The sequence below is a fragment of the Idiotropiscis lumnitzeri genome, chromosome 20 (genome assembly GCF_059441095.1).
Source record: "Idiotropiscis lumnitzeri isolate Australia: NSW breed Sydney's pygmy pipehorse chromosome 20, RoL_Ilum_1.0, whole genome shotgun sequence".
Taxonomy (NCBI): domain Eukaryota; kingdom Metazoa; phylum Chordata; class Actinopteri; order Syngnathiformes; family Syngnathidae; genus Idiotropiscis; species Idiotropiscis lumnitzeri.
The window spans coordinates 2,221,945-2,237,890 of NC_142410.1; the positions used below are offsets into that span (position 1 = coordinate 2,221,945).

General features: G+C 38.9%; 2 protein-coding genes across 2 annotated transcripts; one reads left to right on the plus strand and one right to left on the minus strand.

Annotated features, from left to right (window-relative positions):
• Positions 1-2,880: 2,880 nt before the first annotated feature.
• Positions 2,881-10,579, minus strand: nrbf2b (nuclear receptor binding factor 2b). Its single transcript, XM_088285381.1, has 4 exons — positions 10,388-10,579; positions 8,800-8,884; positions 6,726-6,766; positions 2,881-4,530 (listed from the first exon to the last, which is right to left on the minus strand). Exons 1-4 carry the CDS (start codon positions 10,577-10,579, stop codon positions 3,853-3,855), a joined length of 996 nt encoding a protein of 331 aa, XP_088141507.1. The 3' UTR covers positions 2,881-3,852.
• A 248-nt stretch (positions 10,580-10,827) lies between these two features.
• Positions 10,828-14,864, plus strand: nhlrc3 (NHL repeat containing 3). The gene is made up of 3 exons (XM_088283671.1): positions 10,828-11,236; positions 11,302-11,501; positions 13,413-14,864. The coding sequence occupies exons 1-3, from the start codon at positions 10,984-10,986 to the stop codon at positions 14,007-14,009; spliced, it is 1,050 nt and encodes a 349-aa protein (XP_088139797.1). The 5' UTR covers positions 10,828-10,983; the 3' UTR covers positions 14,010-14,864.
• Positions 14,865-15,946: the final 1,082 nt, after the last annotated feature.

Consider the following 15,946-nt stretch of genomic DNA (forward strand, 5'->3'; position numbering starts at 1 on the left):
ATATGTGCTTGGAAAATGAGTGGCAGAGCTGTTCTTATTAATTCTAATATTAAAAACAATCTAGTACCACCAAGAGGCTTTCCAATGATGCGTTCATGTTGGGAAGACCGTTGACAACACTTTGGCTACCCAATATTATTAGATGTTGGTTGACCCACATTGACAGCACAGAAATATTCTGTTACAGCTTTTGGCATTTGATGAGGTGTCAAACAAGCCAAATCTTGTCATGTCGTGTCCATACAATGCACATAACTGACTAATTATATACCAAAGCTTTGTGTACTTAAGAGTAGCGCGCCTCAGGTTTTGGGTAACTGTTTTGTGGATTACTTGATTGTTAATAAATTGCTGCCAGTTTTCTGTGGGCAACAGAATTTGTGTCACTGTGTGGGGAATTTCTTTCCATACTTGTCTTGTTGCGCCAAAACATCGCCTGTGTGAAGCCTTTTCTTTACAGCGAATAAATGGATTTCTGGTGTAAGTGTTCCCCAAATAGGATCTGATCAACAATTCACAATAATACTTGAACTAATGCCACACAAAGAAGGACATTTGCATGTTTTTACTGAACACATTGTGTAAACCTTTGCACACTGCAGGGTGGACAATGTGCAACCCCTACAACAGGGCTCACAATTTATTTAGTCAAATTTTAGCAACTCATCCAAGGAAAACTCAGGAGATTGGAAAATGTATAATGTACTGTAACTGACAGAGTAGGGTTATTCAGGGGAAAAACTGCTTACCTTTTGTTAAGTGGTGAAATTATATCAATTAGACTTTGGAAGGGTGGCACTTGTTTAGCGTGATATAGTGAAACCCCGCTAATTCGCGGTTCACCTTTCGCGGGTTCAGTGCTTGGCGGTTCTAAAAAATATTCAAAAATTCAAAACTTTTTTGCCCAGGCACGATCGGGGCTCTCCATTCACTCCGCTCCGCGGGGGCATTGTTGTTTCGCCGAGCGGCACGACGGGGCGCTGGAGCAGTTAGACGGCCGGCGTGCGCCGAAGAAGAGCGTGGGCGAAGAGGAGAGTGAACGAAGAAGAGCACGTTCCCCCGGGCACGATCGGGGGCGACGTTTCGCGCGGTTCGGACCGTACCAGAGCTCCGGCCGGCGTGCGTGGCAGTTAAGCCGAAGAGGAGCACCTCTTCCGCCCGGGCACGAGCGGAGCGCGAGGCTGTCAGTTATGAATGAATAAATGAAGAATGCCACCTTTCATTTCACAGGGCACACCGGACGGCGTACCAGCAGGTAAAAGTCGAAGTAATTAAATAAATACAAAAAGAAGTAATTGAATAAATACAAAAATAATGGCTGGGAAATAAAAAAAATAAGTTTTAATAATTGTTTTTTTTTTTTGTTATAACATGAATTTCACTCTCTCTCTCTCTCTCTCTACCCGTATTTTATATGGTGTACTGTATACAGGGGGGTATACTGTATACCTGTATAGGTTTTTTTAAGCATTTTTGAAGGGGCGCTGCTACTTCGCGGATTTTCAGTTTTCGCGGGTGGTCTCGGTCCCCATTAACCGCGATAACCGAGGTTTCAATTTATTTCAACAAGTTGTACTCAATAATTGGAATGTGCAATTTATTTGGAAATTGAAGTAACGACAAAAGAACGATTCTTGGTTGTGCCTAGTTAATTTTAACAAATAGTAACTATACAGTAAGTGTCTTTTTAGAGCATCAGTGACAATTGTGATTTGGTTGATGGTGTTGAGTCAACTGACTCACCTGTTTGACAATTTCAGAAGACAAAACTCCAAACATATAATGTATATTTTATTTTTGTTGATGAAATAATATTTTGGAATATTTAAAAGCAAAATATGGCTGGTCTGATAATTAAATTTGTATTTTTGACACATCGCACAATTTTTTGGCTGAATAATTCGGCATTTAAAAATGATTTGTCGCTCAGTTCGTCCCAGCATGTTTTGCTGCTGTCCTTTTCTTGTTCAAGTTAGGTGTAGAAATTCTAGGTTAATTCATGTCGAATCAAATGGAGGGCTGTTGAATATTCTCTTAAAAAGGCAGACAACACTATTTTTCCATGCGCAAATTGTACATTAGAATTGTACTATATTATTTTATTTTACATCGATTCTTAGATTTGCGTAAATAGCATTGTTACTTAGGCTGGACTTTTGGCGTCCATGTTTACCATGCATTTACATTTTCTAGATTTTATTGTGAAGTTACACCTGAGCTGTTTATTCAGTTTTTGGGTCTGAAAAAGTCATTTTGAATTTAAAAAATAATAAAGAACTACAATTAATTTATGCACGGTGAATTTTGGTGTAAAATACATGTTCCATACCACGTGTTACTTATTACTAATCTATTCACACCTGTGTCCAACTGAGTCTTCTGTGAACATAAATATAAGGCCTGTCCATCAATATGGAAACAGCTATTTTTGTTTCACTTGCACAAAAACCTATGCGTCCGCACCAAGATGCACCAATAAAATGTTTCAAGTTTGATACAATACTGATATTGCATCCTTGAGTATTGGTTGATTGAGCTCGACCTGATCCGATACCAGCATTAATCATACATAATTATTTGGCATTATGGACTGTTAGAAAAGGCTTCAAGAGATATTACTTGAACAGAGTGCAGCAACCAGCAACTGTATGAGTAAAAACGTATCCATTTATTATTCATCAATGGGTTACATGAAGTTTTACCCTAAAATGGCACAATGGTGAGTTGGACGTAATAATTTATTTTTATTTGCTTCTAGGCCGGTCATCAAATTGTTGGCGTGATAAAGTGACTCACGCATTCTGTGAAGGGACGAAGGTTTGGCTCCGCTGATCTTTCATTGATGGACTTCCAAAAATGCATTCAGTCACATGCATAGTATTCTGATTAAATTACATTTATTTGATTTATTTCATACATAAGAAAAAAAACATAACAAAAAAAAAACATGCTCTCCTTCAGAGTGTTAGTTAGCCAGAGCAGTGACCCGATTGGCCGACGTCTTTTAAAAGTGTGCTATACTTATCTCATGGATTCAATGACATTCACAAGTATCGGGAAGGAGTCCAAAAACCTCCATGCCTCATGAGATACAGTCCAAGAATTGACTGAATCACATCTCGCACTCATTTGCATCATATGCATGGTGGGCACTTCAGAGGGCTGGACGAGAAAATAAGTGATGACAAGTGTGCCAGCCCAGGTGCAAAAAAAAAGGCTGACACGCTAACAGGATAATATAGCCCAACTGACCTTTACTCTGGATTCTTTGTTTAAAAAAAAAAAAAAGAAAGAAAAACAATCAAGCTAAAGACATCATTTCTCATGTTTAATGCCACTAATACACATCTCACAGGTATAACCCTCAGAAAAGGATTTGGGATTTTTAGGGCCCCTATGACTTTATCGCCTTGTAATCACACTAAAATACAGAAATAAAAGCGGCTGAAAAGCAGCAGGACCTATCCTGGCTGTCTTAGCTAGTGTTTTGCGGGAGGAATTTCTTAATCTTTCCGTCTTTCGAATTAAGATTCAGAATAAATATAATCCTTGAGTTTTTATAAATGGTGCATGACCACCCAAATATTTAAATTAAGGAATAGAGAACCGTTCTGGAAAGGTTTTTGCATACAAGTGATAGGACCCTCTGATGATTCAGTTCAACTGGCTGCACTTCTTTTGTCTGATCATACCTGCGAAGATGAGCAAGACCTGGAGGAGGCTCCGGCGTCATTTATACTATCCTGTGTCCAAAACCATACATTTTGGTATCAAAACCAAAAAGATAGAAATTGTTTTGAATCCTGAAGTCTATGTGGATGTAATAAAAAAAAAGCAGCAAAAAAGGATTTATCACAGTTTGTCTTTGTCCAGCAGCTCCTGAAGTTCATTTTGGATGTCCTCTGGCAGCTCCAGAGGCGGCAGGTCATCCAAACACAAATCTTCCTGAGCAGGCATCTCCAACGGGGGAAGCTGAGGGATCGCTATCTCCTTCCCTTTCCCTGTGCTCTTCCTCTCCTGGTTGACCCCCGTTGCCATGGCGCCTCCAGCCTGAGGGAGCACCCAGAGCTCAGAGCGCTCCACAACGTCTGCGGCCTCAGCCCGCAGTCGGGTGTTTTCCGATTGTAGCCTCTCGTTCACGGAGGTGAGCCGCTGGTTTTCATCCATCAGATGGTTGACGAGGCGCCTCAAGTCTTCAATTGTGGTTTGTTGTTCTTCCAGGCGAGTTTTGTCATCTTTGGTGGTCTTCGAGCCAGGACAGGGGGTCACAGTTTGGAGGCTTCCGACCTGTCGCGTTTGAAGCTGGTAGAGTAGAGTGTCGTACTCTCTCTCCATTCCACCTCCACATGCTACAGCTGCGGGATTTGCGGGCTTGGTCTGACCTGCTGACTGGGATGGCATGAGGGGGGCGGGGCCTAAGCGAGACTGGGCTTTTGTGGCCTCCCGACGGGCTTCCTTCTTCCAGCGCTCCTGGATAAGATGTTGCTGTTTAATATGCCTGTCCCTTTGCAACTCTATGGACAAACGAGCCTGCAACCACACAAGATCAACGGTTCAGTGAATAGTAGCTGATGTAAGTCAACACAATTAAGCATGTTTAATACAAGACCCCCCAAATTTATCAGCAAAATATTTGATGAATTAATGTTTCACGGATTACAAAAAGCAAAGCTGTCCAGGCCCTCAGGAAGCAAAGCAACCCATAATCATCATGCTCCCGCCAATATGCTTCACAGCTGGTTTAAGGTTTTGATGTTGCTGTGCTGTGCTATTTTTCCTCAACACATGACATTTGTGTGCTCCTCCCGCACCATTCAACTTTGGTTTCATCCGTCAAAAGAATTTTGCCAGTCGAGCTATAGCCAAGTGCTCTTTAGCAAATCTCCTTGGTGTGTGCCCAAGTTGTCATGGACCGGTGATTTCTGTGAGTCTTCATGTGACAATTTAATTCCCCCCCCCCCCCCATTTTGTTTTTCAACCTTTCACATTATTTTAACTAACATTGTATAGCATTGTTGTATGTGTTAAATGTTGCCCACTCTGCATCCGTTGCAGCCTGATCATCTTGGAAGGGGGATTCCCCTATCTGTGGTCCTCTCTCAAGGTTTCTCACTTTTCCCTAAATGGGGTTTTGTTGTGATGGGTAGATGAGGCATCCTGTATCGTTTCGACACAGTGACACAATGTATTGACACTGTGTTGACACCGTGTTGCTGAATACTGACACCTGGTGGACTTGCAGGAAACATTTGACAGGGTCACCTGACACTGATCTGTCAAACTAATTTTATCCAATTCCATTGATTAAGCGACGTGATGTGTTTTTATATATCCTATTTCGTATTACTTTCCATCGCACTAATTATTCTCTTATCTAATTTATATATTTAACTGAATTATTGTTGTATTGCACTGGAGAGGGGAGCTCTCTAATCTCGTTGCACACTTGAGTACAATGACAAAGGGATTTCTGATTCTGATTAGGCATTTGCTTTCACATTATTTTTACATACACGCAATTTCATAAAAAAAAAATCTTTGATATTCGAGACGCAGTTGATAAATTTTAAGTGAACATCTGTCTGAATGCCCAAGTAAAAGTGTTGTGAATGACAATGGACTCATTGTAATTAAAGATTTTTATTTAAAAAAATTAGTTTCTCCAGCGTTTTGTTATTCAGTCTATTTCTTTTTTTGAGGCAATTTCCCCCGCCTTTGAGAAGATCCTCACACAAGGCACTGAAGAGGCCGGTGTGCACAACGCCTGTGTGGCCAATATAAATAGGTGAGGGAACGTTGCCTCCATGGACTTCCAGTATAAGAGCGGGTCTTCCGTACGTGCAACGTGTCCTGCTGACATATAGCGCTGCACCTCTGAGTGCGCATCAACAGTGACGTCTTCCATCTTGCGGATATTTAACGCAAAGTAACGCGCCAATAACTCGATGCTTGTTTTGAGCGTCCATCCTGTTGACAGATGCGCTTCCTTATGAACACGGTTTGGCGCGCGACCGCTGTGTTGACACGATTCTGGTAGTGGTCACGTGACTTTCTTAAAGCGGTACCGCGCACCGACACGGGGTTTGCCCTGGAAGCTCGGCGCGCGCATCGACGCCTCAGTGTCGCTGGACCCATCACTAGGGTTTTGAGTTTTTACTTGGCCTCCTGGGGACTAAGCTTAGGGGATGTGAAACCCTTTAAGTCTTAAAGTTTAAGACTTTCTGTGATTAAGGGCAAAAGGAAAAAAAAATAATTTCATGAGCTTTTTATGTTTGTTAACTTACTCAACTGGCTAATTTTAACCACTCTATTTTTTGTCTTATTTTTCACAAGAGCGTTATTTTTGAGACACTCAAGAAAAGTTACTTAAAGCATACTATTAATGGTGTAACCTCATGTTTTTCTTGAGAAAGAAAAGAATCGATATGACAAACACAACAAAGCTTTTGAAGGGCAAGCAACAATGTATCTAATCTACGCATTCTAAAATCAGAACGACTGCAGGACAACCGGAATGATGGGCCCGGTTCCACTCAATTCCCGATTATTGATGCCCAACCCTATTCAAGAAACCACACCACATCGAATAAGACCAAGACGATGCTGATCCCGTAGTCGTAGAAGCCTATAAAGTACTGTTACCGTTTTTTTTTTTATTTGTCTTGACAAATTGTTCAATATATTCATTAGAATTGACCATAATCCTAAAATGGGAAAAGGCTCACCTGTTTACAGTCTGTTGTCTTCATTGCTTCCGTCATAAGTTCTGTAAAAGAAATCATGTTCTAAACACATTTTTCATCATTTGTGCAATCAATGTTTTTATTTTTTGTTGCTGATGCTGCCTTCATTTTTTTTTCTTTTTTTAATCTATCAAGATTGATGACATGGAAATATGACAACTAAAGTTCAGGCAGAAGTCTTCTAATTATCAAAGTATAATTATATTCCTATTAGAACAGACGCTCTTCATGACTTTTGTCACTGTTGTCTTAATACAGTCGAAAGTTTGGACACACACACAAAAAGTATCAAACAAATTCAAGAAATTCAAGCTATTACTTTAGAAGTTGATAATGCACAGTTGTGAAGTGAAAGTCATTTTAGATCATAACATTCACCACATCATAAAGCTGATTGTGCAAATACTAAGATATACAAAGTTGTGAAGATGCCCACTTTGAAGAATGGGAATTATAAAACATTGTGTTTTGTTTAACATTTGCAGTTCACCAAATATTTCCATCATATTTCTTCATATGGTTGAAGATATAAGTATTCATTTACGGTTCAGGAAATTTTTATTTTTAAATAACAAAAAACACAACAAGGTGTGATTCCAAACCTTTGGCAGATACATTCAAATTTTTAGGTGTATGATTAAAAGTAAAAATACTTACCATATATATATTATATAGGGGTGGGAAAAAAAAATCAATATTGCAATAAATTGTTGCTAATTCTGACGCAATAAATAATCGATAGCCTAGCGGCAATATCGATATTTCAAAACAACGCACATAATGGGTTTACCTCGTCATCACCGTCCGTATTTAATCTCTCCTATCCTGTCTGTGGGGGCGCTAATGCCGCAAACGGTTCTAAAATTGCCGGGATCAGCGGCCGGTGAAGAGTGTGAAGAATTCACAATAGAAAAAGAACTAATGCAAGAATGGCGGAAAACCCAGAAAAACAAATCAAGTTTCAAGAGTTTCCACTCGAAAGTGTGGAGACACTTCGCTTTTTACGAGACCGGTGACGGGAGACACTGGATAAAGAGTATGCAATCTGCAAGAACTGCTTTGCAAAGGTCAAATATAACATCAACACTACGAATCTGCAAAGCCACCTCGTTCGCTATCACGGTTACTACTCGCAGGTGATAAAAAAAGGCGAACCAAGACAGCCGACAATCACTACTGCTTTTAAAGCAAAGTTTCCCTTTGGTGTGCTCTTACGTAGGCGCATGTTGTACAGTTAGTGTTCCTCAAGAAGAATATGCTTTGATGTTTCCACTGGGCGGGTTAACGTAAAGCACTTTAATACAGTTGATACTGACATTTCAGGTTCAGAAAGCAGTGCAGTGTCTTGGTTTACATAAAACATGTTATTAATGTTTGTGCACTTTAATTCGTCCAGCCATAGCTACAGTGTTAAGACTCAGCGGCAGTGAGGTACTTTGCAAATGGACCTTTCTTTGTACTTTGTACACATATTGGCATTGAAAAAAAAATTGATGTTTTAATTTTTATGGCCATTTTTTACTTTTTTAGTCACATATCTCGTGATATATTGTTGAAGAGATTTCCAATGATATATTGAATATCGTAGACATTGTGTATTGTGATATTATCGTTATCGTGGGCCACATATCGTCACAGTATCGAATCGTGAGTTACCCGTATCATCCCACCCCTAATATTATACCTCAGTAAAGATGAAGAATTGAAACAGCATTTAATTAAAAAAAAGATTTCAACATAATACAAACAATATATATTTTTAGAGTTCTTTACAACATATTGGGGTCGTTTCAATTGACGCACATTGAAAACCGTATTTTGAATGATCTTGCAAACAAATAATACTAATTGTCATAGTTAAAAAAAGGATTTAACTGCTAATCAAAAAATGTTAATTGTGAATCAGCTGTCTATTTAGGACAAAAGCTGTCTGGAAAAATAAAAAATATAGAACAGGCAGCGGTCTTTGAGCGAAGTTTGGCACTGGCAGGATGACAAATAACTTCCAATATCTTAAGTGTCGCTGATGGACATGCCCGACGTGCAGACAGCCTACCTGCTGCTTTCGCGTGGCATGAAATTGCCTCTTCATACTTTCCAGCAGCAAGAAAACGATCTGCCTTCCTGCATTGCTGATGGGCCTAAGGAAGTACGCACAGATGAACACAGACATGCACACACTTTAAAAAACCAAAAACTTAATAATAACATTATTAATTTGGTATCAATGTGATCTTATATCGGGTTGGAGAAATCAACTCTGGAAGTTGTACGTAAGGGCAAAGAAAACAGCTTGGTGTCTTTAACAGTATCGCCATTTTCAGTTTCGGACCTGTGTCATAACACCCCTAATGTGCATATCGGCAAATAAAATGTCTTGCTTTAACTTAAAATTGTCAAAATAGTCTGATTTTAGCATCTCAGCAGCAAATCTTTCAAAAAGGTTGATGGAAACAACATCAAACCCCATTGTGATAATGCTTCATTTTTGTTTAATCCTTTAGTTGTTTTAATCACTAAACATAAAAACGTTACATCATTAGTGATTTGCAAGTAGTCAAAAGTGAGTCTGAATCTGTCATATACTTTGAAACACATGTTAGTTTATATACTGTGAAAAGTTTTACCTGATTTGGTGCATACTTAAATTCCTGTGAATAGCAGCCATATTGCATTCGCTAATGCGAGCAGGATTTTGATCCAGTTATCATTGGACGTTAATAGAAAACAGATGGGAATAATCGACACTCAAGTAGGAATATAGTTATTTTATTCAATTATTAGGGCAGATGATTTTTTGCCTTTCCTCATGATGTAATATTGTTTTTGGGCAGCCTCTCTGTTTTGCAAACATTAGGCCATGTGCTCATGTTCAGGAAAATTAGTTCATGTTTTTATTCTATTAATTGTTAAGACAACATACATATTAATTCGTTTTTTGTTTTGCTACATGTTGTAGACGTCCTCTTAAAAGATTTGGAAATTGCTTGAGGTTGATTTAAACCATTTGACATAATGTAAAACGAGTACTGTGAGAAGTAGAACTCCATTGTGTTCATCAAAGTACAAAGTATGATCATTTCGAAGAATTGCCCTTTGACAACTTTGATGATTTGATTTGAATTGACTGACGGGGCTGCAATGAACATTACAAAAGTGTAATGGTATTATCTGATTAATTAAGAAAGTTACATTATTGGATGTAATTAAAACCATGTCTTCTTATGTCACAAATTTTTTGCTTATTTTTTTATTATTTATTTAGGCATGAATCCAATCTGGAACCAAAAACACAACATAAAATTTAGTTTTTAACCGTTAGTACTGCCCTTTTGCAGTGATGCATGTTTAACAGTCATTTGCAAGCGCTTTTTGAACCAAACGTGTAAGTTACACAGTACACACAATAGCGCAACAAACCTTTGTGCAACTGCACCGGACATCTATAAAACCCATCATATATAGAAAGTAATGCCAAGACGTACAAGATGCGTAGCATGTCAACGTTGCCAAATAGAAACACAGTAAAACGGGACAACAGAAGAGTCAGCGACTGAAGAGCTGTGGGGGAAGCTAACGTAGCTTCACAATTGCAACCTACAGTAACGTTAGCCTGTTATTGCAACATCACGACCGAAACTTACGAGATTAAGCGGACTGTCAACGACCTCCATGCAGCCAATTCTTCGATGGTTTTTACTACATGAAGGGTGTTTCTGTCCCACATGGACTGTCATTCGAACTGAACCAGAAATGTGAACAAAATAAGTGGAGTAAACGAAAATTCCTATCGGTGGCACAGTCGCCTCTACCGACAACGCGACGTTACACGTCATAGTGTCGACAACGTACCGGAAATAGAGTTTTTTTTTTCTTTCAATAAAATAAAATATAATGAAATATAACACACACCAGTATTATTACAAGAAAAAAGGGGGCTCGATCATATTATTAAGCACATATTTGGACAATATTTTTCTTGTTCATCGGCTGTTGTGAAATAAGTCATTTAGCATTTTAATAGTCATACCGGAAATATTTGCAACAGCCTTTTGTCTAAAAAATGTTTTAACTTGATGGAGGTACTCCTTGACTCACCAGGAAGTAAATTTGAAACGTTTACCGAATTATTTTAGCAACCTGAGTAAAATTGCGTTCTATTAGGTTCATCGTTGTTTTTTGTGTAGGGACGTTTATGCAAAGGAAACGGGACATTGCTTATGTCGTAACATAGCTGACAATGAAAAGTAGAAGCTATACGTGTATGATACTGACCAGTATGGTCTGTTTATTCTTTCTCATGATGTTGCTATACGACGTCTTTAGCCCCCAGCAGGCTGTCAGTTCCATCTTCAGACAGGACTACCAGCTGCTGGGAAGGCCATTGTACAAACTGGACCTGAACTGGCCCAAAAACCCTGAACTCTTTTCTGGGAATGTGTTTGGGGTGACTGTCAATCAGTATGCTGGTGTTGTGTATGTGGCACAGAGAGGTAAATCCTGATTATTAACAAACACGTTTCTGTCATCTATGTCAACATGTATGATCTTGTTTTAGGTGACAATGTGCCCAAGGTGTTGGTGTTTACAACAGAAGGCGACTTCCTCATGTACTGGAATACAACTACCTTAGAGATGCCCCACGGTATATTTTTAGCAGATGCTATGTCAAACCCAACAGTCTGGATCACAGATGTTGGAAATGGTGCATATGGCCACTGCATCAAACAGTACTCACCATCAGGGGATCTTCTGCAGGTAACCGCTTCATCCATAATTTAAATTGCTCCTTTACCTCCATGTGATTATGACAACTGCCAAAGGAGTGCTTGCGTGATTTTTTTTTTTGTGTCTCAAATTTTCAGAAATTTCCTGTGTATAGTTTGTAATGAGTAAACCACTTCCAAAACAGGGTTTTTCAAATTCTGTGGACTCGCCTACAGTCATTGCAAAGAATTTTGTGAATTTTCAAATCGCAGTGGATCTGAAATCAATGTAGTCTTTGTGCATATGTGTGTATCCTGGTGATTTTTGTATCAATAACTCAGCATTGCAAAAAAAACTAAACAAAATCATCTGATCTCATTTGAATGCAATGTGTGCCGAGGTCAGAAGTTGTAATACCAATCAAAGATTCATTTTGTTTCAGACAGTGGCACATTTGGCAGCCTACAACAGTTTTCCTACCTCTAATGAGCAAAAGAACACAATTTTACATGGGAACATTTCCAAAAGGCACCACCAAACAAAAATTGCACTTTTAAAGCGTAAGACAACGCAAAACAATATATGTTCTATGGACTGTATGCACGTAAGATTCCGGTCCGGGGTGGACACTATCGGAGCGCACCACTGATGTAACCGTAGCCTGAAGTCCTTAACTGATTCAAAAAGAACAGGGACTGGTCCTTTTACAACAGGACTACCCAAATTCTAAAACTACTTGGATCTCCTCCAGCCGTCATTTTCTCTGATGGGAAAGTCCAGATATAAAGCTTGCGTGCGCACCTATGGAGAACAAGACGGTAATGCCCATAAAATTCAAAATACAGTGGCGATAGCTTTAATTTTTTTAGAAGTTGAAGTGGGCATATGTGGAGATGTGCTTGTGTATTTTGGTGGTTAAACTTTTAAGTTTAGCTTTTTTTTTTTCTACAGTGAATCTTTTTAATTCCCATAAATTCCAAAATACCGTGGAAATTGTTTTGATATTTTTTTAGGGTGAAGTGGGTAGACGTAGAAATGTGCATGTGAATTTTGATAATGATCATTCCAAGTTTTCTGACATTAAGCTGTGTTACTCTTTTTAACATTCAGTGTTTTAGACTATTCCATTTTGCTAATATCTCCCTCGTCTTATTTTATGTCTAGGTACGTACATTTCCGTTCATAGCTGCTGGCTCTCTGCTCTAACGTGATTCTAGCCAGACTTCTGTTAAAAGTAGACTGTACACCAAATCAATCATTTTGAGTTTTTCCCGACTCTGTACTTCACTTTAGCGCAGGCGTGGGCAAACTACGACCCAGGGGTCACATGCGGCCTGTTAAACGTTTTAATCCAGCCCACCGAACTTGAAAAAAATTCAATGAATAAACCTTGTTAATGTTTTATTTTCTAAATACAGTGGTTTTTCATAGACATATATAATGCTGTAATGCATTTCTTCACTTTCATTTAAAATTAAATGTATTTTTTTTTCTCAGATGAGGTGAGGTTACCAAAACACTTCATCCATCTGCTCCTGGTCCGGCCCCTTTGTCAAATTTTAGAACCCATTGTGGCCCGTCAATCAAAAAGTTGGCCCGCCCCTGCTTTAGCTCATAGCATGCTTAGCGACTCCTCGTAGTTTATTTGTCACCACGGAGGAAATGATCCAAAACATGCAACTCATTGCTGCTGCTGTGCACGGACTTGCCTGTAGTACAAATAAAGTCTGTACTGCGGTGCAAGATAGCTTGGCGCCTAGTATTCAAACAGCAGCAAAATAAATTACTTCCATGACTGGCATGATAAAAGTATTTTTATTATTTTGTGTAGTAAACACAACGTGCAGTATTGCATGTGTTTTCTCTTTCTTTTTTTTTAATAAGTGTTGATAAATACAGACGAAATTACGAGACTTTTGCAAAAAGTCTGATGAATTCCATTTCACTCCTTGTACCCGCCAGGTGCTTGGTACACCAGGGAAAGCTGGCTCTGGGCTCAATCCATTGCAGTTCGACCAGCCAGCTGAAATATACGTCCATGACTCCGGGGAAATGTACATAGTGGACGGTGACGGTGGGATGAATAATCGTCTCATCAAATTATCCAAAGAGCAGGAAGTGTTGTGGGTGCATGGAGAAAAGGGAGCAGGCCTAGCTCAGTTCTACATTCCTCACAGCGTGACCGTTGACCAAGCTAAAAGGGTTTGGGTGGCTGACAGGGGGAACAAGAGGATCCAGGTCTTCAACTCTCTTACGGGGGATTGGCTGGGATCATGGGGGAGCTGCTTCACTGAGGATGCGCCTTACTCAGTTCGCCTCACCCCGGACAAGAAATACTTTGTTGTAGTCCAGCTCAACACCAACCAGATTTCACTCCTGGAGGCACCACCGGTGGGTTTAATTGGCCAGTGCAAGGTGGTCAGTGTGATTCAGCTGGCCGATGAAGTCAAGCCTCATTTGGTTGACTTGGACCTGAAGTCAGGGGCGCTGTATGTGGCTGAGATTGGTGCCCAGCAGGCTCAGAAATTTACCCCCTTCAGCCTAGGTGGTGGTTTTTGATAAAATACAGGTGAGATCCGCAAACAAATGACGAATCAGAAAATGTATTGCTTTTTCCCAAAGGTTGAATGTTTTGTGATGGTCAAGCTCTGATTTATTTCTCTATTTTCCGAAGTCTAACAATAAGTAAATCACAGTTTACAGTAAACACTCTTCTTTAATGACAAACAAAGCGGAACAAGAACTAGTACTGATGTTTTTTTTTTTTGTTAACATTCTTAATTGTGGCACAAGTGTCAAAAGTTAACTATCTGTACTGTGAATGTGCCGTTCATTCCTGTGGATCTCCAGATGTATTTGAGAGTGGATATATTTTACCCCTAAAAATACCACGCACACACAGTAAGGAGAACTCATGATTATATAATTTGCTTATAAATTGGATAAACCAGTACACATTTACATTTTAGGTCTTGATTATGGAAAAAATGTGTCAACATTTTCACAACCTGATAGTGACATAATAATGGTTTATGGATGAATCTGAATGGATGGTTTATGTTCTAATCAGGTGTGTACTGTAAAAGGAATGCTGCTTTTTTTCACAAAAGAGGTCAAATTGTACTCTTTGGTTGCACTGTTTTTGTGGACATAATATTAGGTACAGCCATCCAATCTAAAATAACGTAGCATTTGTGTCCTTTCCTTCTGTTGCATCTGAATCAAGAGTGCCGATTGCAACCAAGTAGCGCAGTTTCGCCACAGTAGCCTGATGACTTCATTAATCAAAAATCAGTTACATGAAAACAACGAAAATCTTCACAATGGATGAATTGAGTAATCTGCTACACGATGTAATGTAATGTGAATATGCCGTGCATTTTTGTGCTAATCACAGTAAAACTTCTAATTTCAGTTTCTTTAATTTTTGACACTTATTTAAAATCCATTGATCAATATCCTAACAAAATGGCGATTCAAGTAAAATGGGAGAAAGGGGTTTATATGGAGGACTGCAAGTGCCAAAATCAAATAAATTAATACACTGACACGTTTAATTAAAATTGTCATTAATGAGTTAAATGTTTGATTTATTAATAGAATGTGGAATTAAATAAATCAGTGTCATTAATTAAATTTGAAATAATTAAATACAGTAATAGATTTTTTTTTACATATAATCATTGGTAATTTAATGAATTAATGACACATTTATTTATTAGAATCCATATTTGATTAATAAATATTTTTTAAAATTATTTAATGACAATTTTAATTAAACATTTCATGGTGTATATATTTATTTAATTTTGGCACTTTTAGTCCTCCATAGCATTTTGGCTGAAGCCTGAATATTTATGAACGATATACAGTGAACCCTCGGTTATCGCGGTTAATGGGGGCCGAGACCACCCGCGAAAACTGAAAATCCGCGAAGTAGCGGCGCACCTTCAAAAATGCTTAAAAAAAAAAAGTGCGAAGTAGCGGCGCACCTTCAAAAATGCTTAAAAAAAAAAATAAATAAATAAAAAAAAAAATATATATATATATATATATATATACATATTTTTTTTATATATATATACGGGTAGAGAGAGAGAGAGTGAAATTCAGGTAAAAAAAAAAAAAAAAATTATTATTATTAAAACTTATTATTTTTTTTATTCCCCAGCCATTATTTTTGTATTTATTCAATTACTTCTTTTTGTATTTATTTAATTACTTCGACTTTTACCTGCTGGTACGCCGTCCGGTGTGCCCTGTGAAATGAAAGGTGGCATTCTTCATTTATTTATTTATTCATTCATAACTGACAGCCTCGCGCTCCGCTCGTGCCCGGGCGGAAGAGGTGCTCCTCTTCGGCGTAACTGTCACGCACGCCGGCCGGCCTCCCCCGGAGCTTCCATTCGGTTAAACTTAGGGGCCGCTTGGCACCGCCCGTGCCCGGGGAAGGTGCTCCTCTTCGGCTTAACTGCCACGCACGGCGGCCGGAGCTC